Raw genomic sequence first — 19,780 nt, forward strand, 5'->3', positions numbered from 1 at the left:
ACAAGGGAAATCAATGAACTAATAGTACAGGTAGATAGCAATAAAAACGATACTACAGAGATACAAAATAAGTAAGAGGAAAAACAAAAAGAACTTGAGGAACTTATTCAAGAACGATCTAATGTAATCTATTACAAAAACAAAGAAAACTGGATGGAATATGGAGAAAAATGCACAAAATTCTTCCTGAATCTCCAATACAGGAACGCTAACAAAAATTATTTGCAGAAACTCGTTACTGAAGACAGAGTCATCTATGATTCTCCAAATTATGTTTTAAAAGAGGAAGCTAATTATTTTAGGCAGATGTTCTCTTTTCCGTCTCATCCTTTCCCACTGAATGAAGATTATTGTAAGGAATTCTTTCCAAATAATATAAAAAATGGAAAATTAACAAATGTACAGAAAGATCAGTGCGAAGGCCAAATTCCAGAGGAAGAACTTTTTGAGGCTATTAAATCCTTTCAGTCTGGAAAAACCCCAGGGCTTGATGGCATACCGGTAGAGGTATATCAAGTATTTTTTGATATACTAAAAGCTCCATTGTTAGATTGTTTTAACTACTCCTATAGAAATGGTAGTCTGTCAGGTACTCAGCAGGAAGGTTTGATTTCTCTATTATTAAAACAAGACCCAGATGGCAAATGTAAAGACCCAGTCTATCTAAAAAACTGGAGGCCCCTTACACTTCAATGTTGTGATGCAAAAATACTAGCAAAATGCATAGCACTCAGAATTAAAAGGGTTTTACAAGGTATTGTTCATCCTGATCAGACAGGTTTTTTACATGGACGATACATTGGAGATAATATACGACAACTACTAGAAATAATACAACATCATGAAACATATAAGAAGCCAGGAATGGTATTTATAGCAGATTTTGAAAAGGCATTTGATAAAGTAAGACTGGATTTTATTTGTGAATGCCTGGGTTTTTTCAATTTCGGTAATTCTCTTATAAAATGGGTAAAAATAATGTATAGCAACCCCAGGTGTAAAATAGTAAATAACGGCTACTTCTCAGAGTTTTGAATTGTCAAGAGGAGTTAAACAAGGGTGTCCACTGTCACCATATCTATTCGTTATGGCTATTAAAATCAGATCCAATAACAACATTAGAGGATTAGAAATCCAAGGCTTAAAAGCAAAACTGTTCATGTATGCCGATGACTCAAGTTTTATTGTCACGCCCTGACCGTAGATTGCTTTGTATGTTTCTATTTTTAGTTTGGTCAGGGTGTGATGTGGGTGGGTATTCTATGTTGTAGGTCTAGGTCTTCTATTTCTATGTGTTTGGCCTGGTATGGTTCTCAATCAGAGTCAGCAGTCTATCGTTGTCTCTGATTGAGAGCCATACTTAGGTAGCCTGTTTTCCCACTTTTGTTTGTGGGTGGTTATTTTCTGGTTAGTGTTTGTTGCACCTGTCAGAACTGTTCAATGGTCGTTTTGTTGTTTTTGTTCATGTATTCATCTTGATTAAAAGTATTATGGATACGTACCACGCTGCACTTTGGTCCTCCTCTCCTTCTCCCGACAACAATCGTTACAATTATATTAAGTCCGCAAGCTAGATCCCTGCAATGTCTCATTAAAGATCTAGATAACTTTTCTGTACTCTCTGGACTAAAGCCTAATTATGATAAGTGTACACTATTACGTATTGGATCGTTAAAAAATACAACTTTTACATTACCCTGCAGTTTACCTATAAAATGGGCTGATGGTGAAGTAGACATACTTGGTATTCATATCACAAAATATATAAATAAGCTCTCCACAATGAATTTCAATAGAAAACCTGTACAAATAGACAAGATCCTGCAACCATGGAGAGGTAAATACTTGTCTATTTATTGAAAAATTGCCCTGGTTAACTCCTTAGTTATATCTCAGTTTACTCACTTACTTATGGCGCTGCCTACTCTTCATGATTCGTTTTTCAAATCATAAGAGCAAAAAATATTTCGCTTTATCTGGGACGCTAAACCAGACAAAATAAAACATTCCTATCTATATAATGAATATGAATTGGGTGGGTTGAGATTATTAAATATAAAAGCACTAAAGCTCTCTCTAAAAGCTTCACTCATTCAAACGATTTATTTGAACCCTAAATGGTTCTCAAGTAGATTACTAAGAAAAGCTCATCCATTGTTTAAAAATTGCCTTTTTGCCTTTGTGCAGATTGCCATGTCTCATTTTCGATTAATTGAAAATTATACTTTTTTCAAAGTAATTCTCTTTTTCAAACAAGCATTGCAGAGCTGGCTACAATTTCAATTTCATCCCCCTGAAAAGATAGAACAAATATTATGGCTGAACTCAAATGTGCTGGTTGATAAAATATCTGTATTTATGGGAATGATGTTTGAAAAGGGTATTTTGTTCTTAAATGATATTGTAAATTGGAATTGTAGAGTTATGTCCTTCATGGAGTTATCAGAATTGTACGGAAAGTTCTGCTCAATCCAAGAGTTCAACCAATTGATTACAACATTGCCCCAAAAATGGAGGAGGCAGGTGGCAGCGGGAGGAGGTAGGGAACTGGTCTGTCTGCCCAATATAAAGGATCAAAACTGGCGACGGAATAAAAATAGCATAAATAGGAAAGTATACCAGTTTAATTTGAGGACCAGGATGTTGACAACTATGCCATACAGATTGCAACATTTTTTATGTACCGATTCTATGGTGCGAGTTGATATATAAAACAACTCAAGATTCAAGACTTTGTGCTTTTCAGCTAAAATTATTATATATAATTCTTGCCACCAACAAAATGTTGAATAATTGGGGCATAAAATCATCAAAGCTCTGCAGATTTTTTTGTGAGGATACAGAATTTATAGACCATTTATTTTGGTATTGCCCTCAGGTAGCCTGTTTCTGGTCTCAGGTTCAGGAATGGCTGAAAATGCATAGCATTGATCTAAAATTGACCCTAGCAATAGTACTGTTAGGAGATCTGGAGAGACCGGGTCAGTCAATTACTAATATACTAATACTCTTAGTAAAAGTATTTATCTTCAACTCGCAATCTGTGGATTCTATTCGATTAGATAGATTGAAATTGTACATTTAACATCACAGCATAGTTGAAAGATATGTGTTGCGTAGAAACCCGAAGTGGGTGGCCAGCAGAGATAGATGGGATGGGCTGAGGGAAGCTGACGGTTGGTATGTGGAATTGGAGACAAGTGGGAGTGGAGTTGCTGTGTGAGAGATAGAATGATGGTCAAAGATAAAAGTTTTTAAAAAGTCAAAATCAAACATAATAAAAAGTACATTTGAATGACACTAAGTGGCAGTGTTTTTACAACTAATGCCGGTTTGCCTGAGGCTGATGCCGTGCAGGTGTTTGTACACATGCATATACACACACACTCTCATTCAAATAAACACATACAAGAACACACACATACATGTAATAGTGCCAGACATGCACACAAACATATACAGTTGGCATTGCTGTTATGATTTCAGTTGTCCTTGATGTCCTTTGTTTTAAATGTATAGTATTTTTTTTTTGCATTTTTGTTTGCTGTTTTCTTCTGTCTTTTCCTTTTTTCTCTTTAGTTCATTCTCTTGGTTGTTGGTGCATTGGGGGGTTCTTGGGGGGTGGGGAATGGAATTAATTGTCTTTTTTATTTATTTTTTCTTCGTGGGGGAACTGTGGGAGGAGTCTCGAATGGTTGAGCAACAGCTATTGGGGAACTGTGGGGGGGGGGGGGGGGGGGGGGATCTTGGAGGGTTCGGGTTCACATTTTTTGGCCTGGTGGTAGGATCGGTCAGGGCATTGAGCAGGGCACTGACCCTGGATGCTTCTGTGTGTCGCTCTGAATGGGAATCTGTTGGATGACTGGTATGATGTAGTTATTGAGCGGCTTCACTGCAAGTATATTGTATGTTTCAAATATTCAATAAAAAATGGGAAAAAATACGAAATGATTCAAAATTCACCCAACTTATTCTGTGAAGCTTGTGGAAGGCTACCTGAAACGTTTGACCCAAGTTAAACAATTTAAAGGCAATGCTACCAAATACTAATTGAGTGTATGTAAACTTCTGACCCACTGGGAATGTGATGAAAGAAATAAAAGCTGAAATTAATAATTCTCTCTACTATTATTCTGACATTTCACATTCTTAAAATAAAGTGGTGATCCTAACTGACCTAAGACAGGGAATTTTTAACAGGATTAAATGTCAGGAATTGTGAAAAACTGAGTTTAAATGTATTTGGCTAAGGTGTATGTAAACTTCCAACTTCAACTGTATATACAGGGGGTACGGTTACTGGTACCAAGTCAATGTGCGGGGGTCCAGGTTAGTCGAGGTAATTTGTACATGTAGGTAGGGGTGAAGTGACTATGCATAGATAATAAACAGCGAGTAGCAGCAGTGTACAAAACAAATGGAGGGGGCAGGTGGGTTTTAATGTAAATATTCTGGTTGCCATTTGATTAATTGTTCAGCAGTCTTATGGCTTGGGGGTAGAAGGTGTTAAGGAGCCTTTTGGTCCTAGACTTGCTTACCGTGCGGTAGCAGAGAAAACAGTCTTTGACTTGGGTGACTGGAGTCTCTGACAATTTTTAGGGCTTTCCTCTGACACTGCCTGATATAGAGGTCCTGGATGGCAGGTGCTTGGCCCCAGTGATGTACGGGGCCGTACGCACTACCCTCTATAGCGCCTTGCGGTCAGATGCTGAGCACTTACCATACCAGGTGGTGATGCAACCGGTCAGGATGCACTCGATGGTGCAGCTGTATAACTTTTTGAGGATCTGGGGACCCATGCCAAATCTTTTCAGTCTCCTGAGGGGGAAAAGGTGTTGTCGTGCCCTCTTCACAACTGTCTTGGTGTGTTTGGACCATGATAGTTCGTTGGTGATGTGGACACCAAGGAACTTGAAACTCTCGACCCGCTCCACTACAGCCCCGTCGATTTTAACTGGGGGCCAGTTCGGCCCGCCTTTTCCTGTAGTCCATGATCAGCTCCTTTGTCTTGTTCACATTGAGGGAGAGGTTGTTGTCCTGGCACCACACTGCCAGGTCTGTGAGATCCACCTTCTGTTACGATGCGAGGATACCTGGAAAACAAAACAGGAAATATATTGAGGTCTTTGAGGCGTGTTTCTCGCTTGTATTAGACAGCAATGCATATCCCAAATTCATATGAAATGCCCTGCCTGGTCTTTGCCCCTGAGAGGTGTGTGTGAAGTGAACCATGGCCTGTTCTTCTCATCCCTTATAGGGCTGCCATATCCAAGCACTACAGTACTAGTACGTCTGACATCTCTCATGGCATTAACAGGCTTCCTGGTGGTGTCTCAATCAACCAACAACCTTCTCTAAGCCCCCTCTCCTTCAAACTGTCTGTGTTCAGCTCAGCAGTCAGACGTATCAGACACAGCCCTGTCTCTTTGTCTATGTCCCATAGGGCTGTATGATTTCCCAGCCGCTGAGACATCCCTCCCAAGTGAGCCATCCATCATTTAAATGCATTATGCCCATACTGCCCGTACATTGAGTCATCCTTCATTATACAGATCTGCTAATCACAGCCGCCAGTTATGTTTCCCAGACTGTACGGCTGCTGTTGTCTCTTATAGAGGTGTTGTGGTTTTACCCAGTAAATGGCAAAGCTCTGATCTTTAGAATGAACATGTGCCTTCAGTGCCTTAATCAAAGAGCCTTAGCAACGCCGAGCATGGTGTTTTCCTTTGAACAGTCCCTCCAGCCCAGCAGCCCCGGCAGATAGAGAGAGGGCTGTCTGAAGAGAGGTACAAAGTGTTGCTCGTCCTCTTTCTGGGAAACGTAGAGATGTATCTAACAAATAACTCCCTGTGCTGAGCTGTTGATGGTTCGGCGGGCGGCGGGGCCCGCGCTGAGCGCTGTGTTGCCTTATCGATAATTGTGGCCCCTGAGAGATGCATGGTGCCGGCTTGTTTAATGAGCTGTGAGATTAGCAGGCCTGGTCTGCGGTGTGGAGAATTGCTTTTGCTGGGGATAGTGATCAGTTTTCCCCACAGACGAATGCTCGGCTTCTGACAGACAAACGGCTCTGAAGAATGTTTAGAGTGTGTGTGTGCGCCCATGTGCGTACGTGTGCGCGCCCGTGTGCATTTTGGGCCATCGAGAGGTCTGTGTCATATTTCCTCTCACGTTTTTCTGTATCTGAAAGTTAATATCCCCACGCTGTAGTCTCCGGAGGCTGATTCCTCAAAACAATGTCTGTCTATGAGACCTAGTCTTAATGAAATCCTACACAGCCCTGTAAATGCTCAATTCATCTCCAACAACTGAAGCATCGCTAATGGCTCCTCATCACCAGCGGACCTATTTTTCACAGCGGAGACACGCCACGGCCTGTTTGCAAACTGTGATAGATGCCTCTATTTTCCCAGATTATTGGGCAGATCGGGATGTTTAGAGGAGGTGCACGCTCCTGCTGGGGTGGGGGAATGAGGATGGTCTCTCCCCTCAGTGGTCGTGACTCATAGTTACTATGACAGAGCCTAATCTGTAAAGAAGTTTCCTTATCAATGACGTTTCAGTGTCACCTGTATGGCGGATCAATGGCCCTGGAGTTATTCCTGCTTTGTTGCAGTATTGGGTATGATTTGAATTCCAACCACAGGTATACTTGATCTCATATCATTTATGGAGGCTGAAGAAAGATTTAATCTGCCATTGTGACTCACCTCTCTCTGGTGCGTGGCAATTCTTGGACTAATGGCAGCAGCTCGATACCTCCCATCCTTGTGATGTGATGTAGCCCCGGAGAGGTTGAGTTTTGGGGGTGAGGGTCTCCGTACCTCCAATCACTCCGGCTTCACAGACAGGATCTGACTGCTTCCCTCTAGTGACTCAGCTCTCTCTCACTTCCTCTCTTTCTCTCTCTCTCTGTATGTGGCTTCCAGCCGCTAATGATGAGGCTGTGCTCTGGCTGGCCTTTTGATCAGTCTGTTCTGGAACTGTAGAGAGAGAAAGAGAGAGAGAGACTGGGGCGCTGGGGCTCAAAGAGGCCTCACGAGGCCAGTAGACTTGTCTTCTAATCAGCTCCTCGCTGAGACCTTCCTATTCCCAGACCTCTACCACTGTACTGTACCCTCTACCCATCTCCAGTCACACTGCTGTCAAACTAAGTGCCAGCCAGCCACAGAAATTAAATCATTTTCTGAAGAGCTTTTTGTCAAAGAACAGAGATCAAATATGGTGATTATTGGAGTTGGGAGCTCCGTCTACCAACTTCCCACCATCCCCTCAGAAGAGTCTTTGATACCTGAAGTGCTATTTTTTTCCTGTGACATTTTGTCCAAAGCCTTTAAAGCTTCCTTTGCCCTAGAAAAGTGTCTGTTTGATTTTGAGAAGTACCGCTCAAATGGCTCCACCATACAAAAGTTCCAACAGTGTCCATCTTTAGATGGACAATAAATATTGCTATTTTATAGTGCCACCGTAACGGAGAGTGTTAGTTGTCAGGGTGGTATTCAGACTGTCCCTCTGAACCTCTGCAGGTCAGCCTAGGGTCCTCACTGTGAGGCTCAGTGCTGCTAATAGAGCTGCCGCCACTCTCTCACTTTACAGCCCAGGCACACATCAATCAAATCAACTTGCGCGCACACATTGTCACACAAATGGACACACAGACACGCACTCGCCTAACCAGCCACTGCATACACAAAGATAGGGTCACATGCCAATTGGAGCATAGCCAAAAACTCCCTTTCCCACACTGATGTTCAGCGCTGCCTGCCTCTACCTGTGTAATCCACAACCAACCCATGCAGAGACATGGCAATCATGTTGGCTCCCAAGCAAAACAGGTATCCACTGGGGAGTCAGCAGAAATGTCACAGTGAATCTCTGTTAGGCAGAGGATGGGTTAACAAGCTTCTATGGAAGAGAGTGAGCTAGTCCACTGAAACCAGCCCCCTGCAGTGGCCCACACATTAATAACTACAATATTGTTATCACAATAATCAGCTGGCATGAAATTATATTTACAGGAATTCAAAATGAATACAGATTGTAATCTGATTACACAAGAGCCATCAACTTCAATACCAGAGTTTGACTTGACGGTATGCTGTCAAGTCAAGTCATGCTTTGCTTAGTCTCTGTTTTCGAGGGAAGGACTTTTTAAAAGATGTGCCGTTGCTGAAGGGGGAAATGATCTTTGAGCCAAGCAAAGCATGATTCATCTACAACTGGGATGTAGTTATAGTTCTCTGAACAGTATAATCAGGTAATTACATGTATTTCTGCCTGGGCTAAAGGGGATGTTTGCATTTGATCTATCAAACTGTAGAGTTTGAGTAACTTTGAGAAAGAGAGTGATAATAGTCCGTCTAGATTTAAATGGCAGCGTTGTCCCTATTACATACTGAACAATTGACTAAATACATGTATTCTAGTGAATGCTTTACCAGTAGGTGTTCAGTACAATGGACCCTGACTGGACCAGACAGCAACAGCCAGGTTTGAGCGAATAGTCAGAAGATGACCTTTTTCCTGGGATGCGACCTTTTCCAGGCGATACAACAGTCATCTAGCACGTTGTTGTAGCTCAGACTAGTATAAACAAATACAAGCAGTACAGTCACTTTTATTTATTAATATAAGATATATTTAGAGATTTGTTCAGACATATCAGCAGCATCAGTACTAACAACCTCACAACACACGTGTCCAGTGAATTATACATTTAGTGCTGAAAGAGAGGTTGAGTGGTGGCCATTAGTAATGCGCGGGTCAGCTGTTTGTTCACCCGCAATTGCTATTCAGTGGTGTAAAGTACTTAAGTAAAAATACTTCAAAGTACTAATTAAGTCGTTTTTTGGGGGTATCTGTACTTTACTATTTATATTTTTGACTACTTTTACTTTTACTTCACTACTTTCCTAAAGAAAACATACTTTTTACTCCATACATTTTCCCTTACACCCAAAAGTACTCGTTACATTTTGAATGGCTAGCGGGACAGGAAAATTGTATAATTCACACACTTATCAAGAGAACATCCCCTGGTCATCCTTACTGCCTCTGATCTGGCGGACACACTAAACACAAATGCTTAATTTGTAAATTATGTCTGTGTTGGAGTGGTCCCCTAGCTCTCTGTAAAAATATATATATATATTTTTTTAAATGGTGCCGTCTGGTTTGCTTAATATAGGGAATTTGAAATTATTTTTACTTTTACTTTCAATACTTAAGTATATTTGAACAATTACCTTTTACTTTTGATACTTAAGTATATTTTTTAAAACCAAATACTTTTAGACTTTTACTCAAGTAGTATTTTACAGGGTGACTCACTTTTACTTGAGTAATTTTCTATTAAGGTATCTTTACTTTTACTCAAGTATGACAACTGGGTACTCTTTCCACCACTGTTGCTATTAACCCATCAGCAACCCCTGACTATGTGAAAAAGTAAAAATCTGAGGCCCGCATCCAACCTAACCCGCAAATATATAAAATGAGCTGTACAGTCAGAGATGGCAGAACTATTTTTTTACAGACCTTTTTAGATATAGGCCTGTTTCTGCTTATAGCCTATTTGTTAGTCAACTTGTCTATACTTATATAAATGCAGCTTCTCTTCTCATGACTTGTTGCCCTAGAAGACTAAATAAACCCTTGCCCTCTTTCATATCTGCTTCTCTCGCGCAGCAAAGCTTGTTAGGGACCTGGAAGAAAATGTAAAAAAAATAATTAATTCAACGGGTGTCACGACTTCTACCGAATTCGGTTCCTCTCCTTGTTCGGGCGGTGTTCGGAGGTTGACGTCACCGGTCTTCTAGCCATCGCCGATACATTTTTCATTTTCCATTTGTTTTGTCTTGTTTTCCCACACACCTGGTTTTCATTCCCTCATTATGGGTTGTGTATTTAACCCTCTGTTCCCCCCATGTCTTTGTGTGGTATTGTTTGTTTGTAAGTGCTTGTGCACATGTTGACTGGTGCGCGTCGGGTTTTGTACCCAAGTTGTTATTTTCTTGATGCCGTTGGTTTTGGAATTAAACTGCGCCGGCTATTACCTAGTTCTGCTCTCCTGCGTCTGACTTCCCTGCCACCAGTTACACACCCCTTACAACGGGAAAGATTTTACTTGCAGAATTGTATCAGTTTGACCGTTTTTAAGTAAATGAAAAGCTGTTAAAAACGACACAACATGTTTTTGAGGAGATTTCAGTTCAGCTTGGATGCATATTTTATGTTGTTTGAAATTAGGATTTTATGCTGATAAAAATAGCACCATTACAGACGGTTGCTAACCGCGCATTCATTTTCTCAAGATGCTGAAAGAAGTAAATCATATGTCACGTCCTGACCATAGAGAGCCCTTATTTTCTATGGTAGAGTAGGTCAGGGCGTGACTGGGGGTTAGTCTAGTTTATTATTTCTATGTGGGGTTCTAGTTTTGTTTTTCTATGTTGGTGTCACGTTCGACGTATGGTTGAAGAGAGGAGGACCAAGGCGCAGCGTGATATAAATACATTCTTCTATTTATTATAACGAAACGAAGAATACTTAAACAGACTTACAAAAACAACAAACGAACGTGAAGCTATATAATGATAAGTGCAGACACAGGCAACTTACACATAGACAATCACCCACGACATACCCAATGAATATGGCTGCCTAAATATGGTTCCCAATCAGAGACAATGATAAACAGCTGCCTCTAATTGAGAACCAATCTAGGCAGCCATAGACATACAAACACCTAGACTAGACAAAACCCCATAAACATACAAAACCCCTAGACATGACAAAAACGTCTACATCGCCCATGTCACACCCTGACCTAACTAAAATAATAAAGAAAACATAGATAACTAAGGCCAGGGCATGACAGTTGGTGATTTTGTATGATTCCCAATTAGAGGCAGCTGGTAATCGTTGTCTCTAATTGGGGATCATATTTAAGTAGCATTTTTCCACCTGTGTTTTATGGGATACTGTTTTGAGTTAGTGCACGTTGCACCTCTGTAGTCACGGTTTGTTGTTAGTTTATTGTTTATTTGTTTTTGTCTTTTCTAAGTTTCACTTTATCATTAAATTATGTGGAACTCAACATCCGCTGCGCCTTGTTCCGATATTTATTCCAGCGAACGTGACATCATATTTCTCCACTCCTGTTCTCGAGTCAAAATGTACATTTGGTGTATAATTTTACAACAATAATCTTAATTCTGCATGAGTTATTATTAGATTAGGCTATGTGAGAGGTTATAGACCTACAGTCAGTGTCCAGATTTCAGGCTACTTCTCCATTTAACCCATCTGAACAACACATTTTCTTCGACGTATCATTTTGACAATCTCGCAATGTAATTTTTGCGCTTGCTGCCTGTATATTTGCACTAAAACTCCAGTTTTTTTCCTTCATAGCTTGTTCTCTATCTTATTTTTAAATAGGGAGACAATTTATTTTCAGGACTTTAATTTCCATGACTGATAAAACTTGTTTTCTCATGGCTCTCTCATGTCTTTCTGCAGCAGACATATAATGAGCAATATGTTTGGAACATCGAATTGCAATAAAATCACAGTATCAAAACGCAATACAGATCGTATCGGCATCTAAGTATCGTGGAAATATTGTATCGTAAGGTGCCTGGCAATTCCCAGGCCTAATCACTAGTGACCATGGTATGTTAGTGTGCCCACTTAAGCTGTAGCATCATGGCACTGTAAAGATGGTATCCAACATCACAGTACCCCTTGGGAATACAAGGAGGCAGCACAACAGCACAGCAAGAATGCACAAATGAGATCAAATGCTAACTCAAACGTGTGTTTTTTTTTGCTTGGTTTTTGTGTGTTTCTGTGTATCTTTGTGTGTGTGCCTGTGTATGTCTGCCTATTACCCCAAAGGAGAGGGAGTTGCTGGGCCGTATCTCAGACCTGCAGGAGGAGGTGGTAAGGAGGAAGAACCACATTGCTGAGCTGGACCACGAAATCCACACACTGAATGAAAACATCAACACGCTCACCAAGGAGCTGGAGCTTAAGGGCAAAGAGGTGCTGAAGATCCGCAGTGAGGCCAACCAGCAGATCAGGTGGGTGGGAGGAGGGGAGGGCCGTGACCCCACGACAGAGCATTATGGGGTGACACAAAGAAGGGTTGACACAAAAACTCGCCATCTACAGTAATGTTGTTGCGTTGCCAAACTTAATTACAGTGTCTTCAGTGTTACAGCTTGAATTCAAAATTGATTAAATATATTTATTGTGTCAGCCTTCTACAAACAATACCCTATAATGACAAAGTGAAAACATGTTTTTAGAAATGTTTGCAAATTTATTGAAAATGAAATACAGAAATATCTCATTTACATAAGTATTCACACCCCTGAGTCAATACATGTTAGAATCACCTTTGGCAGCAAATACAGCTGTGAGTCTTTCTGGGTAAGTCTCTAAGAGATTTCCACACCTTGATTGTATAATATTTGAACATTATAATTTTTTTAATTCTTCAAGTTCTGTCAAGTTGGTTGTTGATCATTGACAGCCATTTTAAAGTATTGCCATAGATTTTCAAGCTGATTTAAGTCAAAACTGTAGCTACAGTAGGCCACTCAGGAACATTAGGTTACATTTAGGTTACATTTAGGTTATTGTCCTGGTGGAAAGCAGACTGAATCAGGTTTTCCTCTCAGATGTAGCCCGTGCTTAGCTCCATTTCGTTGCTTTTTATCCTAAAAAACTCCCTTGCCGTTGACAACCGTACCATAACATGATGCAGCCACCACCATGCTTGAAAATATGAAAAGTGGTACTCAGTGATGTGTTGTTTTGGATTTGCCCCAAACATAATCCTTTGTATTCAGGATATACAGTTAATTTCTTTGCCACATTTTTAGCAGTTTTACTTCAGTGCCTTATTGCAAACAAGTTGTTTTGGAATATTTTTATTCTGTTATTTATTCTTTTATTCCTTCTTTTCACTCTGTAATTTGTTTAGTATTGTCGAGTAATTACAATGTTGTTGATCCATCCTCAGTTTTTTCCTATCACATCCATTAAACTCTGTAACTGTTTTAAAGTCACCATTGATCTAATGGTGCATTCCCCGAGCAGTTTCCTTCCTTTCTGGCAACTGAGTTAGGAAGGATGCCCGTATCTTTATAGTGACTGGGTGTATTGATATACCATAGTGTTATTAATCCAAATTAATAACTTTACCATGCTCCAAGGGATATTCAATGTCTGCCATTGTTTTACCCATCTACCAATAGGTACCCTTCTCTGCGAGGTATTGGACAACCTCTCTGGTCTTTATGGTTGAATCTGTGTTTGAAATTCCCTGCGCGACTGAGGGACCTTACAGATAATTGTATGTGTGGGGTACAGAGATGAGGTAGTCATTCAAAAATCATGTTAAACACTATTAATGCACACAGAGGGAGTCCATGCAACTTATTATGTGACTTGTTAAGCACATTTTTACTCCTGAACTTATTTAAATTTGCCATAACAAAAGGGTTGAATACTTATTGACGGAAGACATTTCAGCTTTTCATTTTAAATAAATTTTTAAAAATGTCTAAAAACATAATTCCACTTGACATTATGGGGTATTGTGTGTTTGGCCAGTGACACAAAATCTCCATTTAATCAATTTCAAAATCAGGCTGGAACACAACAAATTGTGTAATTAGTCAAGAGGTGTGGATACTTTCTGAGGGCACTGTAGGTGAATCTCCGTATCCCTGCAGGTACCTCGTTTTAATATGGTCACCATTAAGGTTCTTTTGGATTGTTTAGTTCATTTAGATGACTGGTGAATCACAACACGAGAAGTTCAGTTGTGGGACTTCCTCTTGTTTAGATGTGACTGTCAGTGGCCATTGGCAGTGCTGGCATCGTTTTCAAGTTAGATTAAAGTGGAAGGATACTGGCAGAAAGAGAGGAGGCCAATTTGCCTCTCCCTGCTAGATGTCCTGGTTTATATTTTGTGCTTTATTATTCCCTTTGATGACATGGTCCCTTTTGACATTTTGTTATACGGCCAAATAAATTGATAAGGAAATATGAAACGGTTATTTGGGGCAAGGCCTAAATATAATCTATTATCATGCTTTTCCCACAGGCTGATAATTCATCATTCACTCTTATATTAATTCATAATGTGTGGCTAAGGCCCGGATGGAATGAACGGCAGGAACTCTCATTAGAATTAAAGGCCTGTTTGGTGATGAATAAAATAATGGAGGCTGACGCTTTTCTAGAGCTAGGGATAACTAAGCACATTTCATTTTATTTTTATTTAACCTTTATTTAATTAGGCAAGTCAGAACAAATTCTTATTTACAATGACGGCCTACCAAAAGGCAAAAGGCCTCTTGCGGGGACGGGGGATGGGATTAAAAAATATATATAAATATAGGACAAAACGCATCACGACAAGAGAGACCACACTACATAAAGACCGACCTAAGTCAACAACATAGCTAGGGAGCAACACATGACAACACAGCATGGTAACAACACAACATGGTAGCAACAGCAGCGTAAAACATGGGACAAACATTATAGGGCACAGACAACAGCACAAAGGGTCAGAAGGTAGAGACAACAATACATCAGGCAAAGCAGCCACAACTGTCAGTAAGAGTGTCCATGATTGAGTCATTGAATGAAGAGATTGAGATAAAACTGTCCAGTTTGAGTGTTTGTTGCAGCTCATTCCAGTCGCTAGCTGCAGCGAACTGAAAAGGCGAGCGACCCAGGGATGTGTGTGGCCTTTAACAGAATGTGACTTGCAGAACGGGTGTTGTATGTGGAGGATGAGGGCTGCAGTAGATATCTCAGATAGGGGGGAGTGAGACCTAAGAGGGTTTAATAAATAAGCATCAACCAGTGAGTCTTGCGACGGGTATACAGAGATGACCAGTTTACTGAGTATAGAGTGCAGTGATGTGTCCTATAAGGAGCATTGGTGGCAAATATGATGGCCGAATGGTAAAGAACATCTAGCCGCTCGAGAGCACCCTTACCTGCCGATCTATAAAGTATGTCTCCGTAATCTAGCATGGGTAGGATGGCCATCTGAATCAGGGTTAGTTTGGCAACTGTGGTGAAAGAGGAGCTATTACGAAAGAGGAAACCAAGTCTAGATTTAAATTTAGCCTGCAACTTTGATATGTGCTGAGAGAAGAACAGTGCACCGTCTAGCCATACTCCCAAGTACTTGTATGAGGTGACTACATCAAGCTCTAAAGCCTCAGAGGTAGTAATCACACCCGTGGGGAGAGGGGCATTCTTCTTACCTAACCACATTACCTTTATTTTTGAGTTGTTCAGAACAAGGTTAAGGGTAGAGAAAGCTTGTTGGACACTAAGAAAGCTTTGTTGTAGAGTGTTTAACACAATATCCGGGGATGGGCCAACTGAGTATAAGACTGTATAATTTGCATATAAATGGTTGAGAGAGCTTCCTGCTGCCTGAGCTATGTTGTTGGTGTAAATTGAGAAGAGCGTGGGGCCTAGGATCGAGCCTTGGGGTACTCACTTGGTGACAGGCAGTGGCTGAGACAGCAGATGATCGGACTTTATACACTGCATTCTTTGAGAGAGGTAGTTAGCAAACCACGCCAAAGGCCCCTCAGAGACAGAGACACCAATACTCCTTAGCCGGTCCACAAGAATGGAATGGTCTACTGTTTCAAAAGCTTTGGCCAAGTCAATAAAAATAGCAGCACAGCATTGCTTAGAATCAAGGGCAATGGTGACATCATTGAGGACCTTTAAGGTTGCAGTGACGCATCCATAACCTGAGCGGAAACCAGATTACATACCCGAGAGAATGCTATAGACATCAATAAAGCCAGTCAATTGATTATTTGTGTTTTTGCAACACTTTTGGTAAACAGGGCAACATAGAAATAGGCCTATAGCAGTTAGGATTAGCTTGATCTCCCCCTTTAAATAAAGGACTAACAGTGGCTGCCTTTCAAGCAATGGGAACCTCCCCAGAGAGGAGAGACAGGTTAAAAAGGTCAGAGATAGGCTTGGCGATGATAGGGGCAGCATCCTTAAAGAAGAAAGGGTCAAACCATCTGACTAGTCACATTAGAAGGGGTGGGAGATGAGGAAATGTTGGACGGGCAAGGATGCATGGCTGAGTCAAATAGGAATCCTGACTTAATGAAGTGGTGATTAAAGAGCTCAGCCATGTGCTTCTCGTCAGTAACAACCACATCATCAACATTAAGGGACATGGGCAGCTGTGAGGAGGAAGGTTTATTCTCCAGGTTTTTAACCGTTTTCCAGAACTTCTTGGGGTTAGACCCACAGAGCGAGAACTGCTCCTTAAAGTAACTAACTTTGGCCTTCCCCTGAGTCCACTTATTTCTCATTTGCCTGAACGAGAGCCAGTCAGCCTGAGTATGCGTGTGCCGAGCCTTTTCTTGAGGTGGAGTAACTCTGCTAGATCACGGTCGAACCAGGAACTGAACCTGTTTTTAATTATCTTTTTCTTTATGGTGGCGTGTTTGTTAACAATACCACTGAAAATATCAAAAAAGAAGGTCCAAGCATCTTCGACAGAGGGGATCAAGCTGATTCTATACCATTTTATAGAGGCCAGTTCATGAAGGAAGGCTTGCTCATTATAGGTTTTTACCAAGCGTCTTTGACAAATCAGGACAGGTCGTTTCACTGAGCAGCCATTACGAACACTGCAGGCTGTAAAACAGTGATCGCTAAGGTCATTACAGAAAACACCAGACTGATGCCTATAAGGATTATTTGTGAGGATAACAACGAGGAGAGTAGCCTTTTATGGGTGTTTGAGAAAGATTTAGGGAGTCCCATTGGGAAAGGGGGATACCTAGTCAGTTGTACAACTGAATGCATTCAACTGAAATGTGTCTTCCGCATTTAACCCAACCCCTCTGAATCAGAGGGCTAGTGTTCCAGTGCGCATGTGTATGCATCAGCGCACGCCTGTTTGTGTGTGCATGCATGTGTGACATCAACGACACACATCGCTGGCAGGATTCCAAGCCCCTCGTGGAGCACGTTTCACTTCCAATTATGTAACACGCTGGCGAATCCTAGTTTCCTGAGATAAAAATAACATAATATATAAATACATTGGAAATGATGTGTCCCTCAGGGTGTTACTCAGGGAGAGACAAACATATTCCTCTGCACTCCTCGTGGTCTCTCTCTCCGACTGCAGTACCTCAGAGTGAGCAGCACTGACATAAAGCCCACTGAGAGGAGACAGTCACCGCTACCATGCAGGGAATTTAAATGAGCTTGTGAAATGCCCTGGAAAAGTCCTGTCCATCTGTCCCGATTCAAAATAAATCTATAAGTAAATAGAGAGGAGTGTTTTTTTCACTTATGGCGAAACAGTGATACCTCTCCTCCAGAGCCCTCTGCAATGAATTATGTATGTCTTTCTAGGAAAGGACGAGTATGTCAGGAAACGAAAGAAAGTCAAAGATGAATACAATTTGAATAGCGGCAGCAGGATGAAAAGGAATGTGTCTGTGGTAATTGTGCCTCGTTAGGATACTGTAACACCTCTGGACCAGAGACTCAGAGCCTCAGAGCTGGAGAGGCGTATAAAGGCGTGTGATCTGAATGGGCTTTAATGGTCTGGTCTCTTCTCATCAGGGCTCATGAACAGGACCTGTGTAAGAAACACGAGCGGGAGATGGCTGAGATGAACGCCATGCACAACAGAGAGACTCAGAACATGCTGTGTGACTTCAACAAGGCCCAGGAGCTCCTCAAAGACAAGATCTCTGCTCTGCAATTCCTGTACGTACAGTACATCCAGTATATAGCTGTGTGTGTGTGTGTGTGTGTGTGTGTGTGTGTGTGTGTGTGTGTGTGTGTGTGTGTGTGTGTGTGTGTGTGTGTGTGTGTGTGTGTGTGTGTGTGTGTGTGTGTGTGTGTGTGTGTGTGTGTGTGTGTGTGTGTGTGTGTGTGTGTGTGTGTGTGTGTGTGTGTGAAATTATATAAAGCCCTGGCAGATGATGAAAGACCACAGTCCCTGGCAGAGCAACAGAGGGTGAAAAGGTGAGTGCCCCAGACAGATACAGCGATGAATGGAAGGAAGGATGAGAGGGAGGGAGGGAGGGATGGATTCCAAGAGGAGAGAGAAGGGGGCTACACATGACCTCCGGAGGTGAATATGGCCCATTGGGAAGGTCCTTCTCTCTCTCCTTACCCTCCCAGTAGTACAGATACAGCTCCCTATGAGAGATCTGGCTGACTTGTTTTATTTCCCACGTGTGCTGTACGGAGGTGACTGTGTCCTCAATATCCCATCACATACACACACACCCACACACACACACACACACACACACACACTGTCCATGTAGCAGTGTCCTACTGGGGATAAACCTCCAGCTGGGTGTGCAGCTGCCCTAGCTTTCAAGACACCACAATACACACACAGTACACACCAGCAAATACAAGCCTAGACATAGAAAAATGGCCTGCAAACTGCTGTGAATAGATCAATGGAGATGTATTGATTATGGAAATGAAATAGGGAGCTTAGGAAGGCACACATAAATGATCCGTGCGTCTCCATAGGAACTATTTTTGAATATGAGAGCGGAACAGAGGAGAAACAGATGCAAGGCCTCAGCGAGGGCCCTAGGACTGTGGATTTTGCTGTCAGGAGTGACCTAATTTGGTTTCACTTTCACTTGAATGAGAGCACAATCTAGACACACAGCCAGCTACTGCAGAGAGAGCCTCTGTTTAAAATAGCTCATCTGTGATGTTCCCCACCAAATCTTCTCATGGCTCAATCACTCCTTTCACAACATCAAAATGAAATGCTAGTGAAGCATACATCATTATTTGTGCGCTTGTTCCTCCATGAATTTGACTGACAAACAGAATCCATTACGATATTGTAAAAATAGGTCACATTGGCCCTACATAGATTTCTCTGTTACTAACCTTTCTAAAACCAACACTTACCTGCTGGTTCGAGCCCCTGTCATTATCAATTTGCTGACTAGTTGACATTTCCAGGGCCTTCCCTTGAGGTGGCCGATTTACTGCCTGCTAATTAAGCACAGGACAAATCTATTTTAACGACAGCCCCTGTCCCCTCCCCAATTAATCACCATGGCAGCTTCGTTCACCCAAAGCCAGTCCCTGACCAACGCTAAATTATTACGCCATTTATGCTTTATGAATATTTTATCTCATTACATCTCCTATTGGTTAAGCCCCTGGGAACCAACATGAGTTTGTTGTCTGATTGGTTGTTGTCACATCTGTTTTGAGCAATGTCGCTAGAGAGTTGAATGGAGTGTGATATATTTATAGAAAGCAAGCCAGCACCAGCTTCCCAGGCTGCACTGCAGCAACATGTTTATTTCACACGGGTGTGCTTGGAAAATGTGTAGGGATACAGACAGTGGTGGAAAAAGTGCCTAATTGTCATACTTGAGTAAAAGTAAAGATACCTTAATAGAAAATGACTCAAGTAAAAGTCACCCAGTAAAATTCTACTTCAGTAAAATTCTAAAAGTATTTGGTTTTAAATATACTTAAGTATCAAAAGTAAATGTAACCGCTAAAATTATTATTGAAAGGAAAAGTATAAATAATTTCAAATTCCTTATATTAAGCAAACCAGATGGCACCATTTTTTTATTTACGGAGAGCCAGGGGTACACTCCAACACTCAGACATAATTTACAAATGAAGCATTTGTGTTTAGTGAGTCCGCCAGATCAGAGGCAGTATGGATGACTAGGGATGT

General features: G+C 41.4%; 1 protein-coding gene across 3 annotated transcripts in view; it reads left to right on the forward strand.

Annotated features, from left to right (window-relative positions):
• The window catches only part of LOC129825072 (protein FAM184A-like), a 158,982-nt gene that overhangs the window by 132,638 nt on the left and 6,564 nt on the right, over positions 1-19,780 (forward strand). For all 3 annotated transcript variants that reach the window (XM_055884827.1, XM_055884829.1, XM_055884828.1), the window contains exons 14-15: positions 11,899-12,083; positions 17,659-17,805. In XM_055884827.1, coding sequence (XP_055740802.1) covers positions 11,899-12,083; positions 17,659-17,805 — 332 coding nt within the window. The remainder of the gene's footprint in view (positions 1-11,898; positions 12,084-17,658; positions 17,806-19,780) is intronic.

This window comes from Salvelinus fontinalis, chromosome 27 (genome assembly GCF_029448725.1).
Source record: "Salvelinus fontinalis isolate EN_2023a chromosome 27, ASM2944872v1, whole genome shotgun sequence".
NCBI lineage: Eukaryota > Metazoa > Chordata > Actinopteri > Salmoniformes > Salmonidae > Salvelinus > Salvelinus fontinalis.